The following is an 11,333-nucleotide window of genomic DNA, read 5'->3' on the forward strand; positions in this document are numbered from 1 at the left end:
CAGCGTGTCGGCCATCGGCTACAACGGACACGCGCTCGCTAAGCGCTTGCCAAGCTCGCGCTAGCAAATACCCCCCGTGCATGAGCAAGCGACATTTAAATTCAGATTTTCTCAGTTCTACGAAGCGGTAAAACGTTAAATCCAAACGACTGGCTCGTACGATTCCTCAGACCAGTCACATGAGCTGTGTGATGTGTGGACGTTTGTTCGGTTCCTCCTTCACGACTTTCGTTATAACCGTAGATTCATCTTCATCCTGTCATATACGACGTCGCGACGATAATTACGCAATATTCAACTTGATAAACGAGGCCCGTCGGGTGTAGAAAAAGAAAAAAAAAAGGATTTCTTAAAAGTACATTCTTTTGTAAACAATCTTCCCCTGCACAGTAGAAACTGGTGATCATAGTGTATGACGTCACTGTTTAATGATAATAATAATAAAAAAAATCCCTACATCCTACATCACAAACAGTTTTCATCTGCAGTAAAGTGCACTTAGGTTCCTCACTGGTGCTTCAAAAGAGCCAGCTGCTTTTATCCAGGACGATTTATTTATTTATTTACTTTTAAATCACGTTACGGTCCTATCCGGGATCAGATCACAGCCGAGCAGCTCAGTGTTCACACTGTTCCTGGAGGACTGGTTTACTGCCAGTGCTGAGATTTAAACTCACACCCTTCTACGTATCCACAGTGCAGAATCTTAACCACAGTACCTTTAGTACCACCTAGTACCGTTTATCAGCCAGACATTTATACCCATACAGCCTCCACGACAACATTCCCACTGTAATGCCGCCTTCACACCGAAGTGCGCACATTTGAAAAGGCGTTCTTTTTGTTTTCCTTCCTCCATTTTGTTTCTCACATCCACCGATGAAAACGCCCCGTGTCGTAAGACGTTCTCCGGGGCCAGCCGAAATCGAGACCGACCGACTTCCTTGCACCGTGCTGTCACCTGATCCTAGCTCCGATCAGTTTTGGTCAGTCTTTTTTCAACTGAACTCCAAAATTATTGGCACCCTTCGTGTAACGGAGCCCAAATGGACATTATTTGCTCTGTTTGGACCGGGTCAGGGGTTTGTATTTGTGTGTGTGTGTGTGTGTGTGTGTGTGTGTGTGTTTGTCGTGTTTTTTATTTAACATGAAGGATGTGCGATGTAATTATTACTGGCGTATCTTTAGGATTTTACAGAATGTAGAGATCTTCATGAGTCGTGAAACATCCCACATTTTACCAACTATAAAAGGACATGAAGAAAAACAACAACAACAACAACAGGTAATTATATCCTGCAGAAAACAGAAATACTGGTAAAGATTATGTTATATCCTGTGGGAGAAGTGGTTTTGTGCCTTTGCAAAGTTTTTTGTTTTTTTTTAATCATCTTGCAAATTATTTAAAACACGACAATAAAATATAGATGATTGTTTAGAATGACTTCTCATAGAAGTAATGTTTTATCTGGGATTTAAGTGTTTAGGTTTTTTGGGTTCCTAGTACATGTTATGGGCATGTTTTTTATTTTTTATTATTATTTATTTCTTTGCAAAAATTATTGGCACCCCTAGAATTGACAACAGACACCCGTCGTCGCATGAGGCACGTCCACTCGGGCTCATTTTCATCATTCTTCCAAGGCAAGTCAGGTCCGATGCAATTTTGTACGTTTTTGTCTTTTCTCTGTAAATCACATTAACGTAATAACGTATAATCTCACTATTCACGCCGTCTTCAATCTTCCCAAGGGCTCCTGTAACACCACCACCAGCAGCATAAAATTCACGACATGGATGGGAAAAAAAACAGCCATTTTCAAATGTGTCAGTAGTTATAGTATCCCACTAATAAAAAGTAAAAAAAAAAAAATCCTCCCCCAAAACCTGAATAGTCTTTAAATCCTATGAAAAATCTATTGTGATTGTAATTATATTGACTGAAACTACGGAGGGTCTCCACGAAATCATCCCTCTACGTACTTTGAGTCAATCGTGTGACTGTCTCTGATCGAGAACGGCTTCCAGCAGAGAAACTGCAGGGCGGTGATGAATAACGGCACCAAGCAGACCAGGTAGAACATGGTGCTGTGGAGCGCGTCCAGTGCACTGTGGGGGAGAGAGAGAGAGAGCGAGAGAGCGAGAGAGAGAGAGAGATTAATTGAACATATTCTTGTTTATATAGCTGTACAGTGCCCCTGTGAATCCCTAGAGGGCACCAGATGTCACTGTATCAGCTTACGTTTATTTACGTTCATTTACGTATCCCCTAGAGGGCACCAGATGTCACTGTATCAGCTTACGTTTATTTACGTTCATTTACGTATCCCCTAGAGGGCACCAGATGTCACTGTATCAGCTTACGTTTATTTACGTTCATTTACGTATCCCCTAGAGGGCACCAGATGTCACTGTATCAGCTTACGTTTATTTACGTTCATTTACGTATCTGGCAAGATCCAATTCAGACCACATGGAGCAGTTGAGGCTCAAGGGTCTTGCTCAGTCTTTTTCAGGATTTTAACCTTCCCAGTTTGGAGAAAAGACAATCATTCATTCATTCATTCATCTTCACTAAGCGTTTTTAAAGGAGGCGTGGCTTCGGTGATTTAAAGCAAGTGAGGGAGGCGTGGTCTCTGTGAATTACTCCAATGAAGGAGGCGTGGCATATTGGGAATACTGTCCCGGGAATACTGGGAGTGAGTCTGGAATAAACCCTGGACACACATATTCACACTCGCACTCATTCACACCTAGGGGTGATTTAGCATAACCAAATCCACCGAACTGGACAACCCTCTGTCTACGGCCTCTGTGTCTCAGATCAAATGAGGGAGGCATGGCCTCTGTATCTCAGACCAAGCGATGGAGGCGTGGCCTCGGTGTCTCAGACCAAGTATGAGAGGCATGGCCTCTATTTCTCAGACCAAATGAGGGAGGCGTGGCCTCTGTATCTCAGACCAAGCGACGGAGGAGTGGCCTCTATGTCTCACCCCAAAAGAGGGCGGCGTGGCCTCTGTGATTCACTAAAGGATTGACAGCTGCGTCTGTCGGCTCCAGTAAAAGAGGCGTGGCCTCGTACTCCTCAGATTTAAAACTTTTTCTCTAATTAAAATCGGCTGTTTAGCATCACGTCGAAACAGCACTCCAGTACATCATATCATTATGAATCACGGGCTGCTTTAAAACGATTAACCGTCGGATCACTGATCATGTGTTGAAATGCACCTCATTACCTTTTCAACAGACACGCCCCTGTCCCGCCCCGACACGTGAACGGTTGAATTAATGTCTTATTTTGTAATAACTGTCGGATCAGTTTCAGGCTTGTGGAACCCGGTACTGCTGTAAGTGAACACTCGCGCTCCGTGTGCTTTTCCGAGATCTAAAACATTCAACATTTTTACTGTGGCACTTTAAGTGGTTATTTTTTTTCCCTCATGGTCGCGCATATTCCTGCCTTGGGGAGATTGCTTTAGCATCATTACTTTTTATTTTATATATCCAGAACTGAGGAGAAGGAACGAGGTTTGCAACACACCACTACGCGTCAGCTGCATTTTCAGTTCTGTCCAGTCGGTCCAACGCAACATTACTATGACGTTTACCTCTGATCGATAACGCTCCCGTCCTTCAGCTCCTCGTAGCCGTACTGGTTTAAAATGGAGACCACCAACATGGGCGCTAAAGACTGGGCGGGCTTGGTGAAGAGCGCGTTGGTCCCGAAAACCATAGATGAGAGCGGAGAGCTGGTGGAGACGAGAGAGAAAAACAACTAGAAATCGACTCTTGGTAAATACACACACTGAGTTTAAAGTGGAATAAAATGGCTTTAAGAAAAAATGATACAGGTGCAGCTCAAAAAAATCGGAATATCGTGTGAAAAGATCTTTTAATTTAATTCAAAAAGTGGAACTTTCATATATTCTAGATTCCTTACACACGAAGTGAAATATTTCAATCCTTTGTTTGTTGTAATCTCGATGATTACGACTTACCGCTCACGCAAATCGAAAATCCAGCATCTTAAAATATTCGAATAAAGAATTTATAGTACGGAAATGTCGACCTGAGATGACTCTCATCAGCGAATGAACTCAAAACACCTGCGAAGGTTTCCTGAGGCTTTAATCTCTCAGTCTGGGTCAGTACACACACGATCACGGGGAAGATGAAGGTAAACGTTGCGTTTTCATTTGGAAATCAAGGTTCCAGAGTCTGGAGGACGAGTGGAGAGGAACAGAATCCGAGCTGCTTGAAGTCCAGTGTGAAGTTTCCACAGTCGGTGATGATTTGGGTTGCCATGTCATCTGGTGTCGGTCCAGTGTGTTTTCTCGAGTTCAGAGTCGATGCAGCGTCGACCAGGAGATTTTAGAGCACTTCATGCTTCCATCTGCTGACGAGCTTTATGGAGACGCTGATTTCCTTTTCCAGCAGGACTCGGCACCTCCCACAGTGCCAAAACTATTAGTAACCGGTTTACTGACCGTGGTGTTACTGTGCTCGATCGTCCAGCCGACTCGCCTGACCCGAACCCCATAGAGAATCTACGAGAGACACCAGACCCGACGATACAGACGAGCCGAAGGCCGCTATCAAAGCGACCCGGGCTTCCAGAACACCTCAGCAGCGCCACACGCTGACCGCCTCCATGCCACGCCGCACCGACGCAGTAATTCCTGCAAAAGGATTAAAGCCCCGACCGAGTATCAGCGCATAAATTAACACCCTGTTCACAAGGTCGACATCTCTGTAGTATAACTTCTTCATTCCTACATTCTGAGATGCTGGATCTTTGATTTCCGTGAGCCGTAATCATCGAGATTAAAACCCGAAAACGTTTCACTTTATGTGTAACGACTCTAGAACATACGAAAGTTCCACTTTTTGAATAAAATTACGGGCAGGAATGACCTTTTCCACCATATTCACATTTTTTTCGATGCACCCGTACGTCCCACTGTGGGAGTTTCAGCGCCATGTCAGGAAATCCATCCGTTATTAGGCGTGCCGCAGCGTGTGGTTCACCAAATTACTTCTGATGACGGTAATTAGCTTCGAATTACCGTTCCGGGATTAAAACCTGAATCAGCCGCACTTCTAAAGAAGGCCGCACCCAGAGTTCACTCCCTCGTAAACGATCCTCGGGTGTGATTTAATTTAATTCACTCGCGCACACGTCGCCGTGTGATAACAGACTGACGTAAACGCTCACGGCTTTTCACGCAAATACTAAACCTGAGTCGAATACAGTGAGAGTCTAAGCGTTCACACACACACACACACACGCGCGCGCAATTAACCAGCGGGTGTGTTTAAAAAATCAGGGCTTGTACCAGGTATCCTAATAAGAATAGTGTGATAATAATACTCATAACTTCGGAGGTCACGCCTAATTTGACATAACGACATTACCGGATATACGAGCGCTTTAAAAAGACTGACGCTTAAATAAAAGTCTTTATATTTATATCCCACAGGAAAACTCTACGTCCTCTGTAGACGTTAGACGACGAAATAGAAGGATTCAGTTTGTAGTCGTAATGCGTCTTACTCCGAAGTCAAAGGGGAAGGATCCCCTTTCCTTTCAAAGGGAAAGGATTATTACTGGAGCGTCTAATTGGTGTAACGCACGTTTTTAGACAGATTCGGTAACGAATAAAACACTCCGTGTCGTTCTGTTACAGTAAAATAATCAACAACAGGGTGGTGTGATAGACGAGAGACGGCTATCAGCTACCGTTCCATGACGTTCCCTCACCCGCCGCGCTCTCTCTCTTTTTTCTCTTTTCTCTTTTGAAGTTACCGAGAAACCGCCAACGCGTAAACGCCCCTGTCCCGAAGATGTCGGGAAGACCTACAGCGCTGACACTGGAGACTCCTTCCGTTTAATAAAGTCCTCAGAGTGAGCGTCACCGTATCGACACGCATTTAAATAAATAAATAAATGAATCTGGGTTTGGAGTGCCTGTGAACGAGCTGTTACTATAGAAACGATGACGTAATCAGAATCCAGAACCGGACGGTGCGTTACCTGCGCTTGTATTTCTGCAGGTCCAAGTCGATGAGGTCAGCCAGAGGCAGGTTGAAGAGGCTGAAAGCAGCCTGGATCAAAATCCTAAAACACGTTCAGAGAGAGACGAGGGAAATGACAGGAGTAAAACACGCATGCTGGATAAAATGTACAGAATAGATGAGGAATCCTTTTTTTTTTTTTTTTTTTTTGTATAAAGATGTTTCCACAGAAGGAGCAACGGTAGTGTGATGTTTTAAAAAAAACAGAAAAGAACGGGGTATTAGCACTCGGAATGCATAAGCAACACTGCTGTTTTCACCTGTGTTCAGGAGAGTGTGTGTGTGAGTGTGTGTGTGTGTGTGTGTGTGTTTACATGTTGACGGTGATGAACACAGCGAGGCAGTAGTACTGTCCCGACCCGAGCAGCAGCATCAGCGCGGCGCCTCCTGCTTCCACAGCGAAGGTGATGAGGATGATGCGGTAATACCCAATCCCATGGAGCAGATTCTGACTGCACAACACCAGTAACTACACACACACACACACACACACACACACACACACAGGAAAGAGTGAGATTTTCACTGTGAGAGTGAGACCTCGTTTAAAAATCAGCTTGACACCACGGCGCTGCTGAATTCTGGATTGTGATTGGTCGGAAGGTGTCGATTTTTCACACCAGCAGCTCTGACAGTAGCGCCGCTGCACGTCACACGTTTCATTCGCTTTTCTTTCTTTCCTTCTCTTCTCTCTCTCATCCAGTCTGTGTCCACCTGCCTTCTTCTTTCTTTCTTTTTTCTTTCTTTCTGTCTTGCTTGTGTTCTCTTTCCTATCTCTCTCTCTCTCTTATTCATTCTCTCATTCATTGCACTTGTTTCTATTTCTCTCTTCTCTCTCTCTCTCTCTCATCCAGTCTGTGTCCATCCGTCTTATTCTGACTTTCTGTCTTGCTTCCTTCTCTTTTTTATCTATCTATCTATCTTAATCGTTCTTTCTTCTTATTTTTCTTTCCTTTTATTCCTTCCTTCCTTTTTCCACTCATTCACTCATTCAGTGTGCTTGTTTGTCTTTTTCTTTCTTTCTTTCTTTCTTTCCTCTCCATCGTCCAGTCTGTCTGTGTCCGTCTGTCTTATTCTTTCTTTCTGTCTTGCTTGCTTTCTCTTTTCTTTCTATCTATCTATCTATTCATTCATTCATTTTTTCTTTCTTTCTTTCTTTCTTTCTCTTTTCCAGCCTGCCTGTATGTCTGTCTCTATATCTTTTTCATTCTGTCTTTTTTCCCACTTTCCTCCCTTTCATTATTGCCGTCTTCTCTGTTTCTATCCTCCCTTTTTCCCTTTACATGCTTTCACTGGTTCATTCGTTCATTTTGTTGTCTCTCTTGCTTTCTCTTTTCCAGTCTGTCTTATTCCCCCCCCCCTTTTTTTTTCCTCCATTCATTTTTCCCCACCTGTGGAAGTCGATCATAAACCCCCCCGCCTCCCCCCCCCCCCCCCCCGCCGTAAACGTGCTCTACACCTCTTGCTCTGCTCTGAGCCTCCGATGATAACTACGTAATTACCCTCAGCCGTGATTACTCGGACGACGGGACATTCTTCACGCCGTTCCGCTCCTGTATAATATCGTAACGGTTAAACGTGACTTAATTGCATTTAAGACGGCACCTGGGGGCAGATAAATCCGGCTCCGTACATGAGGCTCTTGGCCAGCGACGGCAGGACGTCCGCCGGGATGAGGTGGTCGGCGAAGATCATGGCGAAGTTGTTAAAGAAGGCTAAGAGGAAGACCTGGAAAAAGTTCATGATTACAAACAGCAGGAAGTCGCGGTTGGTGAGGATCTGGCGCGTCATGGTAGCCACGGCGGCGAGCGACAGAGGCGGCTGCTGCGAACTCGCCTCCGTGACCTTCGCGTCGAAGCGGCTCTGGCTGTGTAAGCCCGTGTAGACCATGCAGGCGCATCCCAGCAGCGCCACGAACACGCAGAACAGCTGGAAGGAGAAGAAGTTGTCCATGTTGTCGGAGACGAGGCCGCAGAAGAGCACGCTGGAGGAGCCGACGAGAGACGCCACCTGGCTGTACTTGATGAGCCTCAGCCGGTTCTGGTGGTTCTCCGAGATCTCGGCGAAGAGGGCGCACTGGGCCAGGAGCACGAAGGTCAGCAAGCCGTCGAAGGCGCACAGCGTGATGACCAGGTGCAAGCCGCTCAGCCAGTCCCCCGCCTCGTACGATCGCCAGGGGAACCAGGCGAGCAGGAAGGCCAGGCAGTAGAACGGAGCGCCGTACAGGATGGAGATCCTTCGCTGAGAGCAGCAGGAAATGCGAGAGTTGTCCTGCAGGTAGCCGAAGAGCGGGTCGTTCAGCGCGTTCCAGATCAGATACACCACCTGAGCATGACGAGAAGCGGATTATAACCACCATCCAGGAATAAAATATTGGGAATGTTCGACAGGATTCTGGGTTTTCCCCCCCGAGTGAAAAAAATAAATTGAAACATTTTCTATACTCTATATTATTTAGACACCAGATTTTTCCTGCTTCATTCATCCTTTGGACGTTTCCATAATTTTAAGTCTTCCGTTTTAGAAAATTTTGGAAACAGGGTTCTTGCACAGGTCTAGAAGGTCTGGAGAAACATACTCCTTAATATTTCATTGTTTGGAAATTTCTATTTCTATTATGCCTACTATAATTAAAATAGGAAAAATCCATCCATCTTCTACACCGCTTATCCTACAGGGTCACGGGGAACCTGGAGTCTATCCCAGGGAGCATCGGGCACAAGGCGGGGTACACCCTGGACAGGGTGCCAATCCATCGCAGGGCACAATCACATACACACTCACACACCCATTCATACACTACGGACACTTTGGACACGCCGATCAGTCTACCGTGCATGTGTTTGGACTGGGGGAGGAAACCGGAGTACCCGGAGGAAACCCCCGCAGCACGGGGAGAACACGCAAACTCCACACACACAGGGCCACGGTGGGACTCGTACCCCCGACCCTGGAGGTGTGAGGCGGACATGCTAACCACTAAGTTTGTAAGACTTATGTTTGTAAGTCTGATTTCAAATGCGTTCCTGTGCGGGTCTAGGAAGTCTGGAAAAGTCTAGCATTCCCATCTTCCCTCCTTGGGAAATTTCTCACTTATATTATATAATAATACATATTACGTCTTTGGAAATGTCCAGAGTACGGAAACTATTTGGAAACTTGAGTTTTATGTTTGTAAATCTGGTTTCAAATGTAAACCTGGAAAAATGAAGGAATTCCCAATGTACATGCTTTCCCAGAAATGTGCGGGAACCCTGCGAGGATTTACATCAGGCTTACATTTGAAACCGGAGTTGTCACCTGACCTCGCATGAATGTGTGCAATCTGCCGAACCCAAAACCTGCTGTCTGTCACCCTCCAAACCTGTTCGCTGGCGCAAAAAAACAACTAGATGATCAGCGGAAACAATGTTACATAAAGAACAACTGAGCGTTCTTTGCTTTGTCCTTCTTGGGAAACCTTTAGCGTGTCTCTTTATCAGTGAGAGCTCCAAGTTAAATCCCTTTAAGTAACTATCCGAAGAACCTGTGAGAAGGGATGACGCTGAGTACTGTAACGTGACTCGATAGTGTCTCTGAAACGCTGGATCAACATCAGATCGGATTTGACCCGGCCTGTTTTTCGATCCGATTCACTGACATATTTAACGTTGACTTACCTGACACAGACCTCAGACCACACCGCTATCACGCCTGTAACGCTTTACTTGTCTACAGATGTTTACAGAAAGCCGCTGGGTTACTGTGAGGATGTCAGTGTCGTAATCAGAGGACACTCTGGGGTTTTTTTTTTTTTGTGTATTTTCATCGATGCTCAAGAAGGCAACACGGTGCATTAAGAGCCGGGGGGGAGGGGAGGGGAGGGGAAGGGGTGTAAACTTTTGAACAGGATAATCATTGTAAATTGATATTATTTTGAAACATGTAAATCTCTTAAGTAGTTCCTGAAGGGCGGTACTAAATGAAAAAGTATGATCTTAAACTCTCAAGATGATAACGATTTACACCGATCATCCTGTTCAAAAGTTTTCGCCCCCTCCCCTTGGCTCTTAATGTCTCTTGTCGCCTTCTCGAGCGTCGGTGAACGTGTGCACCTTTCGTAATAGTCGTGTACGAGTCCCTCGGTCGTCCTCGGTGTGGAAACACGGATCTGGACATCGTATAGTCTGTTGGAAAGGAGTCGAATATGCAGAAGATGCCGGGAAAGTAAAGAACGTGCAGGACCTGGAGGATTTTTCTGAAGAACAGCGGGCAGTTTAACCGCTCAGGACGAACAACGGACTCGTGAAGAACTCTCACGGAACATGCACACACCGTGTCGTGGATCATCCGGGTCACGACACACGGGATTAATAATGGAACGTGTGTAAACTTCTGAACCGGTTCGTTGGTGTAAATTCGGTGTCTTGTGGACTGTATGTAAACACCTGTAGTGTGAAATAGATTATTCAGGGCGGGACTCAATAAATAAAACTAAAGGCTGTTTTTATGATCGTATGTAAAGGTGATGAATGAATGCCTTTTATTGTCACTATACACATGTACAATGAAATTAAGAGCCACTCCTTTTTTTGTTCCGTGCCAACATGTACATAGAATAAACAAGAAGAATAAACAGATAAATAAACAAGATAAATAAACAAGATAAATAAACAAGATATTGGGGCGGATGGGGGAGGTACTATGAAATGCACAGTTTTGAGACACTATATACAGGTAAGACCTGAGCTGTAACTGCAGGTAGATACAAATGAGCAAACAGGTAAAAACTCACCTGGGATTTGTGGAAAGCTCCTTCTGATATATTGTACTTGTTCAGGAACAGCTTGACGTAATAAAAACTAAAAATGCTGTTCATCATACTGGATCCGAGTGTAGTCATGGAGTAAGCCACAGAGGCTGGATGCGTGTTCAGTCTCAATACTTTCATGATGATGTTTTTATTTTTAATATAATAATAATAATAATAATAATAATAATAATAATAATAATAATAATAATAATAATAACTCACTACATTAAAGCAAGGCGGAAGAAACTTTTTTTCAATCAACTATTTCATAAAATAATAAATTACTTCTGTATACACGTGATTAACTCTTACTAACTCTTTTTTTTATATTTTTATTATTATGATGATTATTATTGTTATTATTATGTTGAGTAAAACTATCGCCGAACGTGCGAAGAATAAAAATGCACCAAAAAAAAACTATCCCTGTGTTTCGTTGTGTACGGAAGTAGGCGTTAGACCATTC

General features: G+C 44.5%; 1 protein-coding gene across 2 annotated transcripts; it reads right to left on the reverse strand.

The window, feature by feature from the left end:
• Positions 1 to 1,521: 1,521 nt before the first annotated feature.
• On the reverse strand, positions 1,522 to 11,267 carry mfsd13al (major facilitator superfamily domain containing 13a-like). 2 transcript variants are annotated; one of them, XM_017454150.3, is made up of 7 exons: positions 10,850 to 11,267; positions 7,681 to 8,400; positions 6,390 to 6,544; positions 6,035 to 6,118; positions 3,609 to 3,749; positions 1,984 to 2,109; positions 1,522 to 1,757 (listed from the first exon to the last, which is right to left on the reverse strand). In XM_017454150.3, exons 1-7 carry the CDS (start codon positions 11,003 to 11,005, stop codon positions 1,739 to 1,741), a joined length of 1,401 nt encoding a protein of 466 aa, XP_017309639.1. In that variant the 5' UTR covers positions 11,006 to 11,267; the 3' UTR covers positions 1,522 to 1,738. The 2 variants fall into 2 exon arrangements, with proteins under 2 accessions (XP_017309639.1, XP_017309640.1); XM_017454151.3 differs by having other exon boundaries at positions 1,522 to 2,109.
• Positions 11,268 to 11,333: the final 66 nt, after the last annotated feature.

The sequence above is a fragment of the Ictalurus punctatus genome, chromosome 24, assembly GCF_001660625.3.
Source record: "Ictalurus punctatus breed USDA103 chromosome 24, Coco_2.0, whole genome shotgun sequence".
Classification (NCBI taxonomy): domain Eukaryota; kingdom Metazoa; phylum Chordata; class Actinopteri; order Siluriformes; family Ictaluridae; genus Ictalurus; species Ictalurus punctatus.